Source organism: Mandrillus leucophaeus, unplaced genomic scaffold (assembly GCF_000951045.1).
Source record: "Mandrillus leucophaeus isolate KB7577 unplaced genomic scaffold, Mleu.le_1.0 Scaffold84, whole genome shotgun sequence".
NCBI lineage: Eukaryota > Metazoa > Chordata > Mammalia > Primates > Cercopithecidae > Mandrillus > Mandrillus leucophaeus.
The window spans coordinates 5,997,524-6,018,310 of NW_012109141.1; the positions used below are offsets into that span (position 1 = coordinate 5,997,524).

Consider the following 20,787-nt stretch of genomic DNA (forward strand, 5'->3'; position numbering starts at 1 on the left):
TGTTTCTACGTGACAAAGTAGCTGGTTCAGGAGGGAATAGAATATATTCTATTTAGACTCATTGGCCTGGAGTAAAATACGAGTAGGAAGCAGAAAATATTTTACAAAAATTTGAGTATGCCAATCTGGACACCGAAAGTGAGATTAAAGTATAAAAGGTTTATTTCAGAGAAGTCTTTTGAGAAGCACTAATGAAACTGTAGGGCTCAGGACTTGAGGAATTCTCTGGGAAAGAGGATACGTTTTTTTAAAAGCAGAACTCTTGTAGTGGTGGGTGGAGAGAGGGCATGAGGAGGAGGAGAATCCAGGGAAGGAGGTCCAGTGGACCAGTTAGCAGGAGACCCATCTGTGTGGATTCCTGGCCCTCCAGACAGATGGGACCGTCAGGTATTAGAAGCAGAGGAAGGCTGGAAACTGTTAGGGTACACATGATGGAAGATTCAGAAATTGAAGGCTTTCTAGGTGATTCTAGCTGAAGTTCTGGTGGGTGATACAAACTGAAGGGAAACTGAAAGTTGTTTTTGTTTTGCTTTGCTTTGTTTTAATGACAGGGAAGAGCTAGTCAGGTGACGGTGAGGAAGCCCAGTACTCCAGGTGAGGAAGCTGGGATGCCTCAACACAGAGTGTGGTCAAGACATCATCAGCCTGGTGACCCCACACCAGTTTCTGTGTCTTTCCCACGCATCAATCCATGCACACAATTTTGTCCAATCAATATGTTTAAAACCACATGTAATCAAGTAATTGCTCTGGATTAAAACATTACACCTTTCTACTTTGACGGTATCAGATATAACATTGTTTTCCCTGTGGCAAAAAAGAAGTCATCCCCAAAGAGGTGAAATGAAATGTAAAGATACTCCTTCATTACGGCAAGTCAAATCCGTATTTCTTGTTTAGAAATACCAATGTCAATAGGTGACATGGTATGGGGCTTACCATGCACCTGGCATTTTGCAAATTTTATCTTACTTACATCTTTCAATAACCCTATGGGAGTTGGCCATTTGACACTTCAAGCCCATTTCACAGATGAGGTATGGAGATGGAAAGTCAATGGCCTCAACCAAATGTCTCTATTTCCAAAGTTCTTTGTCTGCACTACACTCTGGTGATATTCAGAAATTGGTACTCTTGAGCTGGAGCTTAAATAACGTTAATAATCTGAAGTACTGAGTTTTCCTGAAGTAGAATTCTGTGGAGAGTTGTTTCAGAGACAGAAACAACGTAGACTTTGATAAGCTCCAGCTAAGTCATAAAATCACATTATAAAAACCAACATCCATGAGAAGGAAGAAAAGCCATTTCAGACTCATACTGCTGCATAGAGAATGTTTTTGTAAAGGGTTTTCCGGTTTTAAAATAAGTACAATTGAGAACCTGTCTTAATCTTTGAGTATATTTAAAGTGATGCACGCATCTTAGGGTTTCAAAGATGGTAGACTGCACACATAACCGGGAAAGTGATAAAGAGATCTGAGGAATCATTAGTGACATTACCTTTGAGATTAGTTGAGGCACTCATCAGGGACTGTGAATTGAAACAGACACAGTCAATGGTTTCAACTAAATTGGGGAAAAACTATATAAAATAGGAGCCTTAGAATTACTGTAGATTATACAGAAAAAGCATATCATGTGCTAACCTAGGGTGGCACACCAATCAGGGTCCTCAGAGATATGCCAACCTCCTGGGGTAGGGGTGGAATACACTGTCATGAAATTGTGTGCAGTGGTTGAAACAGGTGTTCTAAGAAGGCGCTAGAAATCAGTGTAACAGATCTGAGCCTTCTGATTCAGTGTGTTAGCTCAGCTTCCTTAACTTCATGGTCTTCCTGTATAAAAATGAAAATGATATCTGACCTGCCCACTGAACAGCATAGCTGTGTTAAAGGTGAACTGTGTTTGCAAAATTCATGAAAAATTCTTAAAAATTCTTTAAAAAGAATTCAAGAATTCATGCTGTTGGGATGATTCCTAATAGAACATTTCACTTGCTGTAAAAGTTGCTGCACAATTTTATTGTATATACTATTTGAAATTTCCTATTAAATATTAAAGATAAATATATACATAAAGAATAGTCAAAATAGTAACCGAAAAAATCACAATATAACAAATACATCTAAAGACAATGCAGGACTAATTTTTTTTTATTTAGATGGCCTTTAGAACAAAATCTCTTCCCTCCAAAACAACAATGTACTGTGCTGTGTTTTCTGTATGTTTTATGGTTAAAAAGCTAAATTTTAGTATGGTCACAAAAAATTGTCAAAAAATAAATGTAGTTGAAGTTATAAAATGTAGTTTGTAAAAATTAAACATGGAACACCACCTCTTAGGTAAGATATAAAGTATATTCTGGCTGGCATATTTCCAATTACTGGCTTTACATTGCAATCGATTGATATTGTTGAAGCTAATTACAAAGGTGGATATTACAAAGTGCTTCTATGAAGGCGGTGCCAATATTCTTGTACATATCAAAGAAAACCATAATGGAGCAGTTCTGAATGTAAACTTATTTAACAATTTAACAAACGTTTATTGACTGTCCTCTTTTGTGCCAGGCTGGACTAGTCTGGTAAAGGGTCTTACATATCATTGTATCCTCCTGTCTATAGTAAATGCTGGGGTTGGTATTAATGCCATCTTTTTACTTCTTCATCCTTGGTGTATTTCCTATTAGCATATCCTCAATTAACACATATTAAACACATACTAACACATCCTTAATATTTGTAATTGAAGAAAAACCAACCAGATACATTACAGATTGTAACTGCAGAGCAAAACAATGATTTATTCCACCTTTGTTCCCGAGTCCTGGGTAAATCATGAATATCCAAATGTGTTAGGTGCTATTTCTTTAGGTGCTATTTAGGTGCTATTACTTTTCTTTTGAAAAGTAATTTTACTGTTTCCCCTTTACACTCTAGTCAGATACTGACATTAAGCTGTCAGCAGAAAGCATAATGACTTAAACTTCTTGGATGCTTTCCTTGGGACTTTATTTATTTTGTATTCTGCACACTTTTATTGTCATTTAAAAGGGAGTTGTGACTAGTTGAAACCATGAGTATCAAGATAGCTATGTGCACACTTCGGATGGGTATGTGGTTCGGTGATCTCTCTTTTACTGCAGTTACAAAATAGAATTTCATTGAAAAGGCATTGAACTTTATCTTCTAAGTAATGAAACCTTCTAAAATTTAGTCAAGATGGCTCTAGAGCTCAACATCAAAGACACAGAAGTTTTGCACTGCTGTTTGTTTTTAAAGTCAATGGAGTGTTCAAAACCACTTGGGTCCTAGTAATTAAGGTATTCTATGAGCAAATGTAGCTTATATAAACCTCATTTCACAGAGAACACTAAATTGCAACTGCCAAATGATTAACAGTTATATTTTCCCCAATTCAAAAGAGAGGACCACAAAATGAAAACGTCCTAGCTAATAATTGAAATATACGTACTTAGGCAAAAAAAGTTTTTTCCTCACTATTATTTCTTAGTTTACTATTACTCTCATATGAAATTTAAGAAGTAGCCATTTCTTGACTGGCATTAAATAAATATTCCCTTTATGTTTATTTTAAAGCTCTCAAGCTAGGCATAATGGCTTATACTTGTAATCCCAGAACTTTGGGAGGCTGAGGCAGGAGGATTGCTTAAGGCTAGGAGTTCAAGACCAACATGGGCAACATAGCAAGACCCTATCTCCACACGCACAAAAAAAGAAATTAGCTGGGCAAAGTGGCACGTGCCTGTAGTCCCAGCTACTGGGGAGACTGAGTCAGGAAGATCACCTGAGCCCAGGAATTCAAGGTTTTAGTGAACCATGATCACACTTACTGCACCCCAGCCTGGATAACAGAGCAAGGCCCTATCTCTACAAAGGAAAGCTGTTTAATATTTAAATAAAAATTACACTTTACATATTTCTCAGAATTTACTGAGAAAAGCTGTTATCATTCATCAGGCTTAGATGAAAATATAAAATTTATCAGATATTATAATAAAAGATCATCCATTTGCATTTGACTTAAAATGAAGTGAAATAATCCCAAAAGTCCAAAACAAACACCAAACACTATCTAGACCATATGCAGAAGAATGAAACTGGACCCTGTCTTTCAATATATACATAAATCAAATCAAATAAGACCTAAAATTATGAAACTACTAGAAGAAAACATCAGGAAAATGCTCCAGGGACACTGGTTTGAGCAAAGATTTCTTGAGTAAGGACTCAAAAGCAGACAGCCAAAGCAAAAATGGGCAAATGGGATCACATCAAATTTAAAAACTTCTGCACAGCAAAGGAAACATCAGCCAAATGAAGAGAAACCTACAAAATAGGAAAAAATATATGTGAAACTATTCAAGTGACAAGAGATTAACAAGTGGGATGTATAAATAACCCAAACAACTCAATAGCAATATAAACAAACAATCTGATTTAAAATGGGCAAAAGTTCTAAATAGACATTTCTCAAAAGAAGCCAATTAGTCAACAGGTATATGAAAAAAATGTTCAACATCACTAATCATTTGGGAAACGCAAATAGAAACCACAATGAGATATTATGTCACCCCAGTTAGAATGGCTACTATTAAGAAGACAAGAAATAATAAATGCTAGCGAGGATGCACAGGAAAGAGAATGTTTGCACACTGTTGATAGAAATAAAAATTATTTCCATCTAAAATACAGTATGGAGGTTCCTCAAAATTTGAAAACAGAACTACCACATGATCCAGGAATCCCATCTCTGGGTATATATACAAAAGAAAGGAAATCAGTATATCAAAAAGATACATAACTGCCATGTTTATTGCAGCAGTATTCACAATAACCAAGATATGGTATTAACCTAAGTATTCATCAATAGATGAATGAAAAAAAAATGTGGTACATATATACACAACGCAATGTTCTTCCTCCATTAAAAAAAAATGGAATCCTGTCATTTGCGGCAACATGGATGAAAATGGAGGTCATTATGTTAAATGAAATAAGCCAGGCACAGGAAGACAAACATCACATGTCTTGCAACATGTGGGAGCTAAAAATATTGATCTCATGGACACAGTGGATAGAATGGTGGGAACCAGAGGCTAGGAAAAGTCACAGGTTGGCTAATGGACACAAAAATACAGTTAGATAAAAGGTAAGACCTAGTGTTTGATAGCGCAGTAAGGTGACTGTAGTAAAGTTAATAATTTATTGTATATTTCAAAAGAACTAGGAGAGGAGAGTTGAATGTTCTCAACACAAATAAATGAAAACTGTTTGAGGTGATGAATGTCCCAATCACCAAGATTTGATCATTATACATTGCATTATTGTATCAAAATAGTACATGTATCCCATAAATGTGGACAACTATTACGTATCCATAAACATAAAAAATTTAAAAATTAAAAATAGCGTAATTGCCGTAACATTCCAACAACCTAAAATCTTTTAGGAGACCAAAGACAAACATGCAAGCATGAAAACAATACATTCAAACAGTGCCAGGATTACATATACAACGACAAAGTGATCACATCATAGTCTGTATAAATGCAGTCCCCTGGATTTGTGCTGAGCACAGCCCTCGCGGCCCTATGTGGTGGGCCTAGGTTACAAATTATTCTCCATGAGCTCAGAGACAGTAGAAAACTTCTAGGTTGAGGATGATAGGTGATTCAGTCTGGAAGGAGTAAGATTTGAACATGTTCTTAAATAGGTGAGATTTGTAAATGGGGCATACTGGGGTCTATAAATTATTAAGAACAGAAGACATGTTTCTCCCACTTTCTGCTGTATTTCTAGGAAGAACAGTGGGAGAGGATGTAAAGTCCTCACTTTGAAGGGAACAATTCTCACTGTCTCCAAAAGAAAAGACATTTTTATGTTCTCACAGGTGGCAATGTGGAGAGTCATTCCATTAAATCATACTTGTGTATTCATATATTTATACAGATAGTTAAATTGTATGCAAAAACACAAATTAGCTTTTCTATGCCGTGGTGCCTTGAGTTTCAGAACAACTGTTGTCCTATTAAGACTGTTCAGCAGGCCGGGCGCGGTGGCTCAAACCTGTAATCCCAGCACTGTGGGAGGCCGAGACGGGCGGATCACGAGGTCAGGAGATCGAGACCATCCTGGCTAAAACGGTGAAACCCCGTCTCTAACAAAAAATACAAAAAACTAGCCGGGCGAGGTGGCGGCGCCTGTAGTCCCAGCTACTCGGGAGGCTGAAGCAGGAGAATGGCGGAAACCCGGGAGGCGGAGCTTGCAGTGAGCTGAGATCCGGCCACTGCACTCCAGCCTGGGCGACAGAGCGAGACTCCCTCTCAACAAAGAAAAAAAAAAAAAAAGACTGTTCAGCAAAAACATATTCATTCATTTTAAGGACATGTTTGTTCCTCGCTCTCTCCTTTCTTCCTTCCTTCCTTCCTTCGTTCCTTCCTTCCTTCCTTCCTCCCTCCCTCCCTCCTTCGCTCCCTCCCTCCCTTTCGAAAACATTGTCTAGAGATCTGGAAAGCAGAAGAAAATGGAGGAGCTACAGAAGACAGTATTGTTAAATGGGCCCTTAATTATGAGATAAATAAGCTAACTGCATGATGGGTTTGTAAACGATGAGTATATTCACTGGAAATGTTTATATGAAGATACAGCCAACCTAAAATCCCTTAAAATTCTGTAAGGCATAGATTAATCTTTTACATGTTTAGTAATCTTGCAATTTAATATATGAATCGTAAGGTTGGGGTAAATATTTTTGACCTCTCTTTTGTGACCCTCAAAATATGACTTTCTTTTTTAAGATTTTTCTTCCAAAATCAGAATTTATCTTATGAATGCATTGACCTTTAGGTGCTGAAAATGAAATAATGCATGCTTGCACAGATGTTTGCAAAGAGTAAGCCAAAATGTTACATAATATATCAATATGGCTATCTACATGAACTCACTGTATCAGACTGTGAGTTTAGCTACTGAGGTAAAACTGTGGTAAAACAAATATCTGGTGCCTATCTTTAAGATAGTAATAATCATTTAAGATTCAGATTGGAAGGTGGGGGAGGGGGTCTCATAATTCAAATCATCACAGAACGACACCTTTCCCCCCTTTATCTGTTTTCTTGATGATATGCAGAAATTGACAGCCCATCTATCAAAATTTGGCCTTTCTCAATCTGAGTTACATAAGAGAATTAAGACAAAAAATGACTTGCGTCATTATTTTCCTCAATTCACAAGCATTGAACAGTTGCTACCATTTTCCATATAGGAAGGAAGTTAACTCATCACATACACTGGAAGACTCAAGGAATTAAGAGTTTCTTCCTGATGGAACCCCAGTTCAGAAGGGCTGCCAACAAATAGGTTCGTTTTCAAAGGTCTGTCCCAGGAGGCTTTTGGTATCTGTCAATCAATTCTACCATTCAATGGTTGGAGCATCATAGACTAAGCACTGTTTTAGATCTTGTAAAATATTATTTTACTCAACAATGAGGTTGGTGTTCTTCTATCCAATTCATAATTAAGACAAGTGAGACTTGAAGGTATTTGAAACTTTCTATAGGTTACAGAATTCATAATTGACAAGTTATTAATTAAACCCCTCAATTGATTCTAAAAGAGTAAACTCTTTCCATTTTTCTACACTACTTCCACTATAATTGTGCCCCAATGGATAGTTTATCATGTTTGTAAAATGAGGCTAGGTTTTGATACTCCCTCTTACATTTTCTAATTAGACTTTTAATTTTAAGATAACTGTTACACATGCAGTTGTGAAAAACAGCACAGAACAACCCTGCATGCTCTTTATCCAATTTTCCCCATAGTAACTTCTTGTAAAATTACCATCTCATTTCATAACCAAAATAATGACATTACTACAGTCAAGATACAGAACATTTCAACCATCAAAAGGATTCCCCATACTGTGCTTTTATAACCACTTCTATACCTCACACACAAACCCCATTCCCTCTCCCCTGTTCACAACCTCTGGATACCACCAACCTGTTCTTAATTTCTACAATTTATTATTATAAGAATGTTAATGGAATGACATTGCACAGTAGGTAACATTTGATGATTTGTGTTTTTACAGACACCCACCGTAATTTTCTGAGATTTATTATTAGTTTGGTCCTTTGTTACTACTGTGTAGTACTGCATAATTTGGTGAACTACAGCTTGTTTAATCATTCACCTAACAATGGACATCTGGTTTATTTTCAGTTTATTACTATTTCAAATGAAGCAGCCACAAACATTCATGATCAGGTTTGTATGTGAGAAGTTTTCATTCCTCTGACATGAATGTCCAGGAGTGCAATTGCGAGGTCTCATTTTTGCATATGTAGGTTGCTAAGAAATTGCCAAATTGTTTTCCAGAGTGTCTGAACCATTTTATATTCCCACCAGTAATGTACGAGTGATCCAGCTATCCATCTTCTCTGGATTCTTGTCAGCATTTAGGGTTGTCACTTTTTCTTAGCCTTTCCAACAGGTGTGTAATGATATCTCTTGGTAGTTTTAATTTGCATCTTCCTAATGATTAATGATGTCAGACACCTGTTTATGTGCTTATTTGTATCTATGTCAACTTTGGTGAAATGTATGTTCATGTCCTTTGTCCGTCTTCTGGTTGGATTATGTTTTTAAAAAATTTTACTGTACAGTTTTTAGAGTGTTTTATACTAGTTTTTTTTTTTTTTTAATCACAGATGTATAGTCCTTAAGTATTTTCTGCCAGTAAATAGCTTGTCTTTTCATCCTCTTAATAGGGTCTTTCATAGAGCAAAAGCTTTTAATTTCAATAGGATGAATTTTTCAATCTTTCCTTTTATGGAACATGATTTTGTTGTCAAGTCTAAGAATTCTGCCTAGTCCTAGATTTTCTTCTAATGGTTTTCCAAAATTTTTATAGCTTTACATCTGTGATCTGTTTTGAGTTACAAGGTGTGAAGTTGATGTGAATGAAGCTTCACTTAGTTTGCTCATGGATGTTCAATTACTCCAGTAACATTTGCTGAAAAGGCGTTCCTCTTTATCAAATTAGTTTTCCACCTTTGCCTAAAATATGTTATATGTATTTGTGTGGGTCCCTATTTAAAACAAACTTTTTTCTTAATTATATGATCTCGATGTATCCTTATATCAAAGCTTCTACAAATCCCCATGTGTGAACAGGATAATTCACTAATGATGCTCTAATGTCTAAGCTAGGAGTAAACAAAAGAGAAATTAATTCTATCTACTTATTGCTAAAGACAACTATTTAATATTCACTAATCTAAAACACGGATAATTTTAAAATATTTTAAAACTTAACTGAATCACTTCCAATAATGCTGTTTTATCAGTTACATGTATTAGTTGCAAGCAACAGAAGCTGACACTTGCTGATTTAGACAGAAAGGAATTTATTAAAGTTTTTATTATTTCAAAATAGGAATAGAGGACTGGAGAACCAGGTTCAAGACTAAGCAACCATAAATATTCTCTAAAGTTAGTAAAGTGGCTTAATGAGTATATTCACTTGAGACAATAGATGCAGTAATTTGCATTGTTTCTGCTCTTGTGTCATTACATTGACCCAGTAGAAATGACTACTGTGTCGTCCCCTGTGAAGATTCCTCTACTGAATTGCCTCTTTTGTCACTAACTCAAAGTCGGTCCTAGGTTCCCGTAATTTCTAAAAACCAGCTCATGATCTTGTGCTCTAGCTGCAAGGGAGATAAGCATTTTGGGCATTTCATCTTTTATGATTCAAGACCTTATTTACTACCTTCACCATTCGTAATGTGGGAGTACTCTCCAAATATGGGAAAGAGACTCAAATTCTGGCTGAAATAAAGAAATGACAAATGGCTGATATAGACATTCATAGTGTTTATTTTTATTTATTTATTTATTTTTACTTGTGGAGGCATACTTTAACTTCTTTATCGTAGCTCTCTAGGGTTCAAGGGAAATATATGGTGATAAACAACTTGCATTAAGAATTATTCTGGTAAAATGTACTTCATTTATTCTAGAATCACTTGAGATAAAAACCAAGCCTGAAACAAATAATTCTCTTGCCCAGAAATCAATTCACGTAGAATCTCTGGGAGTGGATCTTGCCATTGCTGTTACCAAAACAAATAAAAGAGAAAAAAATAACCCTCAAAAGTAAAATAATTATTTTTCTTCACCATCGTTATGACAAGCCATAGTGCTACAATGGAGGTAGACAACTTGTTTTGAGAATATTCCAAGTCAAAATCATCACAGGTAGAGGGTCTCACAATGACAGAAAAGCCATAGCCAACTCTCCTGTCTCTCAGCGGTGTTCTGGAGGCTCACATGACCTCTACCTCCACAAAAAACAATTAACCAGTGAGAAAGTTCCATTTCTGTAATTCAAGAAAGCCCGCATGCTCATGATCACAAATGCTGCACATGCACAAAAAGTATAGATATTTGAAGGCATCAAAAACTACCAAAGATAAAATTGATAATTTATTCTTATAATAATTTTTAAATGAACCAAATGAGAATTCCAGACATGAAAATAAAAACATCAAAATTGATAGCAATGAATAGTTTTAACAGTAGATTATTTGCAGCTGAATAGAAAATTAGCAAACTGAAAGAAATGCAAGAACAATTATTTATCTTGAAGATTTGAGAGGGAAACAGATGAAAGAGTAAAAGCGTAAAGACACTTTGAGATATGGTAGTAATTACTTGCCATATCTCTGCTTTCTTACATATGAGTAAGGACAAAGAGAAAGAATGGACAGAATTGATACTTGAGGAGGTAATGGTGGAGAATGTTTCAAAACTGATGAATGATATCAAACCATAGAATCAAGAAGCCCTATAAACCTCAAGAAAGATGAACGGAATGAAAACTATATTTCTACATGTCATAACAAAACTCCTGAAAACCAAAGATAAAGAACATATTAAAAGCAGACAGAAGAAAAGAAACTAATCATTTTCAAAAGGCAAAAATAAGACTGCCAGATGGATTCTCAATGCAAACAATGGTAGGTGAAAGATTCCTTTTTCCCAAGAGCTAGAAAAACAAAATACTTCTGTGGCAATGGTTCTCCAACCTGGCTAGCCTGTAGAATCACCCAGTACCTTTCCTAGATACTGAAACTCACTTCTGGTTGGCTCCTTACCAACAGTCCTATTTCACTACAACCTATTCTACGCCCCAGCCTCAGGGGTTTTGTTAATTTGACAATGAACATTTAACCCCTCTTGTAAAACCCATCAGCAATTTCCCAGCTTCTTAGAACTCTACAAGCACTCTTATTCTGGATCTTTTCTCATTACTCCACACTCATCTCATCTAGACACATATTGTTACCTGGATATGTTGTGTCTTATGCATAGAACTTTTAACAAACCCTTCTTAATTCATGACTTGTCAGCTTTATGGTCACCTTCTCTAAAAACCACAAGGGTACCTACTATCTGCTTGGACTCGAGAAGTATGGGCTATATACTGCTTCAATTTTCTCTCTCCCCATCCATTCAGCTATGCCCTATCTCTTCAAGTAGGAAACAAGGATGAAAGAAAAGAACATAAAACATAAACCTCATAGATACCAGGAGCAAGGTGTTGCAAGGTAGCAGCTGTCTTTCACAGCCATGAGCCCACGTTTATGAAGAATACAAAACTGACTCTGAGCTACTGGTTTTTTAAAATATAGTCTCATTCACCGAATCTCCCATTGGGAAAATCATGATTGCATTGTTCAGAACTCAGTGAGTCTTAAATTAAGTACAATTTAAATAGCCGTGGTATCTTAATTACTTAGATGAGAATACACAAATTAGACAATTGAAATCTTTTAAGAGCATCCACATTGCTGGTAGAAGCATCAGTCATGTATCAAGACAGCCTGGAAAGCATGATCCAGAAGTCCTCAGAAAGGATTAACTCAAATTCATTGCATTGTTTATGAAGTGAATTTCTGTATGTCAAAGAAATTTTTTGTTGTATTCCTTCTGTGTTCACATTATAAAGCATTATAGACTGTCAGGAAATGAGGGTTACATAAAAGATTTAATAGATAATTAACTTTGTATTTCAGAGGTCTTTGCACGAACAACAGTGTAGTTAGCAGTTTAGAGGAGTCTAACGTGTTACATATTTTCTCTAGTTCCTAAAAAAATTATCATTTTATGGCAACAATTATCAACTCTGGTGTCACATTAAAAACACTTGAGGGAACTTTAAGGCAAACCCACACTCAACTCCAGGCCGGCCAATTCAGTGAGAGCCCAGGCCGAAGGATCAAGCTCTGCAGGTCACTCCTATATGCAGTTGTCGTTGAGAGTGTTTTTTTTTGTTTTAATAAAGGGATAGGTAATATAGATAATATAGATATAGATAAAGGGATAGGTAATATAGATAATTATCCGCTCAGGAAAGATAGCAATTCCATATGTATGGGTAGTAACATGCCACTTGGAAATACATACATATTCTACTGAATATATACATATTCAATATATAACACATTATATATGTATATATGTGTGTACATATATACATACAGACATAAACATGCTAAAGGGTAGTGAGTAATCAGAAAAAAGCAATTCCATATTTACAATGGAAAAATCATTAGGAAAAAAGTACTACACACGTTTCTACATGTGTATTAGTCTATTCTCATGCTACTGCAAGAACATACCAGAGACTGGGTAATTTATAAAGCACAGAGGTTTAATCGACTCACAGTTCTGCATGGCTGGGGAGGCCTCAGGGAACCTACAATCATGGTGGAAGACACCTCTTCACAGGGTGGCAGGAGAGAGAATGAGTACCCAGTGAAAGGGGAAGCCCCTTATAAAACCATCAGATCTTGTGAGGACTCACTGTCTCAAGAACAGCATGGGAGAAACCACTCCTATGATTCAATGACCTCCCACCAGGTCCCTCCCATGGCACCTGGGGATTATGGGAGCTACAATTCAAGACGACATTTTGGCGGGGACACAGCCAAAGCATATCAACATGTAATACATTTTATATATAAATGTACACATTTGAATAAGAGATTGGCATACAGGCAGCTTAAAAAATTAATGGTTGTTAAATAAAGGAACATAATTTAAATACATCTATTTTGATTTAAGCCCCTTTAAAGCAACAAGCAACAAAAATAAGAAACAAACAAAATAATCCAGCCTCTTGAGTTGAGATCATGCTGTGGTGGAGCACTGTCAATGCTTGGGCATTTAGCTAACGCTGTCATACTATATGGCGCATGACTATGTCAACATACACTCCCTTTTGATTTGTCGGATCCCCATTAATCTGCATAGTTTTTATATTTAGGTTTTCTTTAAATGAACTCACCTTTCAGTAAGCTGATTTAAACATAATCTTTTATAAAGCTATGTTAAATAAAATATAATCTTCCATAAAGGTAATGCTAAAATAAACATATTTAACTATTTAAATAACTTTTAAAGTTCTACCCAGACACTGTCAGCTAAATTTTGAAAGGAGCTCTATTTTTTTTTTTCTAAAAGGAGAGGTTAGTGAATTTGTGTTTGGTATCAATGAAAATGAAATTGTATCAATTCAGTGTGGCCTGGACAAGTAGCTACATAGTACTTCCTTATTGTGACATAAATTATTTCACTAAATAGCATTTTTATCTGCAATCTTAATAACTTAGCATTGAGTAAAGTGAATGATCATATCAGCTTTATACCAAGATACCAAAGAAAGCACGCTGACTTTGAAAGGTACACATGACTGCGTTGAACTTGTCTATATATACTCCAAAGTGGTAGCTGTTGTATAGTAGCTATTATACTGAACTTGAAGTTATAAACCTAGGTTTGTATACACAAACACACAAACCCAAGCTGTATCTCAGTAACTCCAGCTGATTTTCCTTTTGCATTCTAGTTTATGTACAGAATGGGGGTTAAAAATAGAATATACATTTAAAATCCTACCATAAGAATTATATAATATGTGTGATAAGTCTTTACAAGCTGTAAAATGCACAATACATACAAAATGTAGTGAGATTATGTTACCATTATGAAGTCTCAAACTAAGCATTAATATGTCTTTGCTCCCAGTAATTTTACTGTTAAGCCAAAAATAAAAATTAAACAAGAATTGTTGCAAATAATTCAGGAAAATGGCAGACAAAATATTTTGCCCATGTTGAAAGGTTACAACCATCACTAATCATTGCAAATACCATGCAAACAGTAGTTTTATTAATTTCTGCTCTTGCTTATAGCAAAATATCATTTCTTATTCTATCCAGTTTGACTGACAGGTGCAATATTCTCATTGAGTAATAGTGTAACAATATAAAAATGAATTACTTAGAGGATAATACTGCTCTGTATCTTAAAATAAATCTAATGAGGATTTCTGTAGAAAGTTAATGAAAATGTTCCCTATCTAGAATTTGTGGGCTCTGTGGACAAAGTTACAAGGCCTTGAAGAAAAACAGAAAATACTGTGACTAAAGTGAGGCACAAGTAATAAAACTGAGGCTAAAGAAATTATAGTATGGTCCCTTTTAATTATTTGATCTTATTTGATAGAAATTATGTCTTCCTCAAAACCAGCACTGCACTTAAAAATGTGTGAAATCTAGAGATTATCTGTAAATGGTGGGACTACAGATAACTATAATTTTGTTTGTATTGCATGTCTTTTATCTTCTACAGTTTCTAAAATTGATATAAATAGAAACAGTCCAAAGATACAAATACCGAATTGTCCTACTCAACAGTATCTACATGGTTTATGATCCAAACAGGGCAATGCTAACTAATAAAAATACTTCAAAAAGATGACATTTATGTCAAATATATATGCTTCATAGTAAACTATTTTTTTTTCTAGATGGAGTTTCGTTCTTGTTGCCCAGACTGGAGTGTAGTGGCGTAATCTCAGGTCACTGCAACCTCCACCTCTTGGGTTCAAGCAATTCTCCTGCCTCAGTCTCCTGAGTAGCTGGAATTACAGGCGCCGGCCTCCATGCCCCGCTAATTTTTGTATTTTTAGTAGAGACGAGGTTTCACAATGTTGGCCAGGCTGCTCTCGAACTCCTGACCTCAGGTGATCTGCCAGCCTCGGTCTCCCAAAGTGTTGGGATTACAGGCATGAGCCACTGCACCTGGCCTAAACTAATTTTGTATTCCGTATTCTATTGTATAGTGATCCAAAATATTCACCATTATTGTGCATGTTTGAAAGACATTTAAGGAAACTGGGAATGTAGATCGTACAAAGATACTTGACCACTGTAGCACTTCCCTGCTCACTGTTAATTTCAGTCATTTGAAAGATCTCTTTAAGTTTTGAGTATTATCTTTGTTTTCTAAGAAAAGGAATGTCACTTTTAAAGTTCACCTTGCCAGCAGTCATCTGTAAATCTATCAAGATAAAAACTGAGACGTGAATCTTGATAACTCTCTCTTATTACCAGCCTCTCCCAAGGCCTTATATGGTCATAATAATTTAATAGCAAAATCCAGCCATAATGTCCGTATTGGGTTTTTACTGTAAAAATTACCTTAATTTTCACTGTCTTTGGCTTAATTTTAAAAATTCAAAGAACATCAGACATGTTCATATGCAGATAGTGGCATGTTTTTAAAAGGAAAAAAAATTGCCAGTAGAGATAGTAGTTTCTAAGCACACATCAGATGTCATACACACAAACAGGCAGCTGAAGATAACGTAAAATATAGGAATTGGGTAGAAGATACTTAAGATCTTTTCTTACTGGAAAATTCTAAGAACCAGCATTATTTGCAGGAATATATATAGAGATACAGAAATAAGTGGCAAATGTACACACAGTGTAAAGAATATGCATACTTGTCACATGAATAAAAATCTAGAATCAAATAGAGAGTTCAAATAATGGATATTGTCACATGCTGAATTCGTATTTAATGAGAAATGATAACTATACAGATGACAAATAAACACAGATATCACAGATCCATTTCAGAAAGCAATGTCCAGGACTCACAATATTCTAGACAAGTACAGATCGAAACATATTCATTATAATTTCTGCACCATAAATCCACAGATTGGGAATTCATATATGAAGTAATGATTCTGAAAGTTCTTCAGAACTTTGAAACGGTCAGAATGACTAAGTTATTTATATGTTTTATCTTAAATATATTTATGCATCTAATTCTTGGCAAATTGGTAATGCATGCCATACGAGATACAATCTCTCTTTACAAACTAGTTTTTACAGACTTGGAGACCAAAGAAATGGTAAAATGGTCTAAAGGACAAAATACACAAATGTATATATGCACATTTCTATTTATTTTATTTTATTAGTTATTTTGAGACAGAGTTTTGCTTTGCCACCCAGGCTGGAGCGCAGAGACACGATCTCGGCTCACAGCAACTTCCACCTCCCGGGTTCAAGCAATTCTCGTGCCTCAGCCTCCTGAGTAGCTGGGACTACAGGTACACATCACCAGACCCCGCTGACTTTTTGTAATTTTTAGTAGAGACAGGGTTTCACCATGTTGCCTCAGCCTCCCAAAATGCTAGGATTACAGGCTTGAGCCACCGTGTCCAGCCATTTGTATTTATTTTAATGAGTGAGCTTCTATAAAAGGGTAAATTTTCATCAATCTCTCTCATGAACAAATATTCTGAGGAAAGCTGTTGTGAGAGGAAAGGAAAACTCACAGTGTTTACAGAAAGGAGATCAATTATCCTTAAGCCAGGAATGGAGCTGTCCTGAGGTTTTAATCAAGAAGGGAGAAAGGGGAAGAGGTAGGTGAATCCACAATAAGTTGTTAAAACAAAAGAAAAATACGCAAAAAGTGAAATTCTCAATAGGTGCTCAGCTCATAAAGTTAGTGCTCTTCAAAACCCCAAATCTGTTCCTCCACGTTTCCCTGCTTCTCCTACAGCGAAGTTGGTGCAAAGTGACAATGACTGGCCCAGAGATGTACTCTGAGTAGCAATGATGCAGGGGTTATTTATGATAAGTAATTCAGGCTTAACACAGTATGACTCTGTAATACACACACAAACACCAGTGTACACTGCCTCTCAAACTGTGGACACTCCAGGATAATTTGATCGCGTGTTGAGTGTGTACCTGAATACACATACACACACACACACACACACACACCACCCTATCCTGAGACACTCCTCCAGAACCCACACATATCAATACCAACCTCTCACCTGAGTTTGAGTAAGAAATATAAAATGTCTGTAGAAGACACTATTTTGCCTGCATACAATGTGTCTGTGAATAGTCACGTTGATGTATTTGAATGAATTCCTTGAAAAAAAATGATGTGAGGTCTGTGTCTAAAATAAGTCAAGGTATAGCAGTCTAAAATTTGTACAGTGACTGTGATGATGGTGATGATGGTGGTGATGATGGTGATGATGGTGGTGATGATGATGATAATGGTATCATTCCACAATGCTGCATCCATTTTTGATAACTTTAGGGTTAATACATAAACTGTTGGATTATTAATGCTTTCGGTGATTGAGTTCTTAGTTTGGCTGCAAACCAAAAACCGACTGGATATTTTGCTATATATGCCTTGCTTACTAAACTTTACTTCTTTGCCCAAACAGTGGGTAAGGGACTGGACTCAAAAGGTTGCTAGCTTCCCCAGTGAGACACAGGGCAAGGGCCCTTTTGACCTCGTAAAACTGGAAGCCCCTCTGAAAGGGCTGACTTGCTACCTAGAGGACGAGAAATGCCTTACAGCCCTCATTCAAAATTGCACTAATCTGTGAGGAGCAAAGCGCACATTAGAACATTTCATCATAACTTATGTTTCATGTCAGTAATTATCTCTGATGCAATTGGCCTCATATCCAGGCCTTTTTTTTCTCCATTAGAATATCACAGACTTCGATTTTTGAAAGAATGAGTCCTGTCCATAATAAATCAAATATCTATGCATGTTTAATTACAATTATTTATATTTTGAAATTTAGTTTTGGACATAAATCATACGAAATCATCTTATCCTTAGAGTTAAAAAATATGTTACTTGGAAAAGTTCATACTTTCGAGTCCATAAAATTAGGAATAAGTATTACTAACTATGCAAAGGAAATATTAATGTTTGGATAATTTCAATTTTTATGATTTGGGGTATGACTCTTTAAGGCACACAGTATTTGCTTAGAGTTTTACTCTCTTATGGGACTCACTTAACTTAGTAAGGTCACAGAACCAGCCATGTGAAGTTCTGCCATTTAAATTCACTCTTCTGCATATTAGAATATTCTGAATAGAAAAACATCTGACTTAAAAAAAAGTTCCCAAAATAGTCAAGGTGAATTTAGTATTTTGATTTAATTTAAAACAAAACTGTTTCAATATCTAACTTTGAAGTTTACGTTTCTCAGGTCGAAATGGAGGACAAAAGCAATTAATTTTTATATAAACACACTTTCATTGTTTTCTATGAAGGTTGCACTTTACAAAGGCAAAGCTCTAAACAGTGAACACAGCAAAAGAGGCTTTGTAAGTGTAAATATACGTTTGCACACATCGGTAGGCAGAAATGGTGTTCAAGATGACATTTCAAACGCCGTGAATGCCAGTTACCCAAAAAGCATTCAATGCACTTTCCTTGGGCCCTGTGTTATAATTGGGTTACATATTCAGTTTTTATTGTGTGAAATCCTGGCAAGCTTGGATGGGGTGAGGGGGGAATCCTATCAACTCCAGGGCCAAGTGCGCAGGAAGGGGATACTCAGGCTACATTCTTCAGTCTCATTTTCACTTGCAGGTGACTCTGTGAACGCAGACACACATCTTGTGTGGGACTTAACTCATTCATTAGTTATATATAGTGTGAAGCATCACACACAATCTCGATTTCAAGAAGAACAAAGGCCGAGAAAAATAAACAAGCATCGTGTCGTAAAGCAAAGGGCTTCAAAGGTCAAGCTAAGAAGATGACTCCCTTCCACCTCCAGCTCTGCACCTCCCTTGGCTGACAGCTGTGTGGTGACAGACTTGAGCATTACGTCCCGGCTGCGAGGAACAACCAGACTCCTGGAGAACCGCAGCTTTTTCTGTGGGTTCGTCCTTATATCCCTGGAAAAGAATGAGGCGCTTTCTCCTACCCAAGAAAAGCCCTTGAAACCTGGCCGAGGATCTGACTCTGGCGCCTGCTCTCTTTCGCCTTGGTGGGGCTCACGGCAGCGCACGTTGGCTCCAGGCTGGAGGAAGGGGGGCGTTGCTGTCGCACTCGCTCTTGCAGCCTCCCAGTCTACTACAGAACTGCTGAAGTTCCAGAATGGGCCCCTGTTGTCCTTGGGTACAGTCTGCACCTTTAATGCGAAACCCAGCAGAGGCAGCACCAAGAGTCAAGTCGGCCTTCGCCGTCCGTCCTCCTGTCCCCAACACCTGGCGCCGCCAACTCCCGACAAAGCGACTCCTGGTGCTTGGTGCTCTGCCCTCTTTCAGGGATTCTACTGTACCTTTCTTCTACTCTCTAACACTACTCTTCTTTTGCTTTCTTTTTTACACAGAAATTAGCAAAGTTCTCCCCTCTTTTTCCCCTTCTCCAAGTTGGAGGATTCTTCCAGCCATCAGGGAATACAGGGAAGGTTCTAGCTCAAGAGAAGGTTCTTCTCTTTTGCCCCGGGATGCAGGAGCCTGGTAGAACTGGAACTTGGAGGACAGTGAGGCAGACACAACCAGACTCCGGAGCACAGGCACTTTCTTTCCCAGACGAGTTTCCCCTCGCTCTTCCGGACCACCCCACCCGGGTCAGCCTCCCAGGTCACCCCACCTCGCGCGCTCCCTGGGGACCTCCTGCCCGTCCCTCCATCCTCGCCCTCGCGTCCCAAGTCTAGGCCGCTCCCGTCCAGGTGCCCGCCCCTCCTGTCCCGCTGCCTCCCGTTGAGTCCCTCCTACCGCCTCGTCTGGTCACTAGAATAGTTTTGAACCCTTGGGTTCCACACTGTTTCCCTCCCAAGCCAGGCAGCGTATCTCTCAAGAAGTAGGGAAAGGTCTCCATCAACTTTGCCGTTACGGAGCAGTGTCCGCCGGCGGGCGCGGGGCACACACCTGCCTGCACGCGGGCGCGGGTCCCCGGGTCGGGGAGCACTCGCGGGGCGCAGGAGCCGCCCTCCGCCACGGCGAAGGCGCCCTAAACTCGCTCGCTACAGCCGGCAGGGACGCGCGGCGCTGGGAGGGCATAAAACGGGAATTTCGAATTGAGCTTGGGAAGCGGGGACCAGAAAATGGTGATTCTAAACACACGCGAGCTTCGCCACACAGCAGTTCCACCCGAAAGGCGCACACTTTTGAGAACAGACCATCGTGGATAGCACCGCACAGAAACCTCCTCCAAGGCACGTTCCTCGTTGGAACTGACAACCCCTTTCGTCTACTGACTTCCCCGCACGGTCGAAGACAGCCCGGTGCACTCGAGGATGGGGACTCAGGCGCTCCCGGAGCCCGCAGGTCCGTCTGCAGAACCCCCCCGGCAGGTGCGGGCCCCCACCTGGCCAAGCAACAGGGCCGGGTCCCTCTCTGCCCTGTACCCGCACGGGTCACCTCTCCCTGCCCCCCCAGGCAGCCAGCCGGGCCGAACGAGCGCTGGGTAAGGAGCAAGCCGAGCGAACCACTCACCCCTAGCTTCCTGCTGCGGATTTTCACGTAGCCCTGCTTGACTATGTCGTTAAAGTTGGAGGCCATGGCCAGCGCGATCGGGCTCCTGCGCTCCGCGATCCGCTCTC

General features: G+C 38.1%; 1 protein-coding gene across 1 annotated transcript in view; it reads right to left on the reverse strand.

The window, feature by feature from the left end:
- DOK6 (docking protein 6) overlaps positions 1 to 20,781 on the reverse strand; it is a 432,942-nt gene extending 412,161 nt beyond the window's left edge. The window contains exon 1 of the mRNA XM_011968352.1: positions 20,681 to 20,781. Coding sequence (XP_011823742.1) covers positions 20,681 to 20,746 — 66 coding nt within the window. The 5' untranslated portion in view covers positions 20,747 to 20,781. The remainder of the gene's footprint in view (positions 1 to 20,680) is intronic.
- Positions 20,782 to 20,787: the final 6 nt, after the last annotated feature.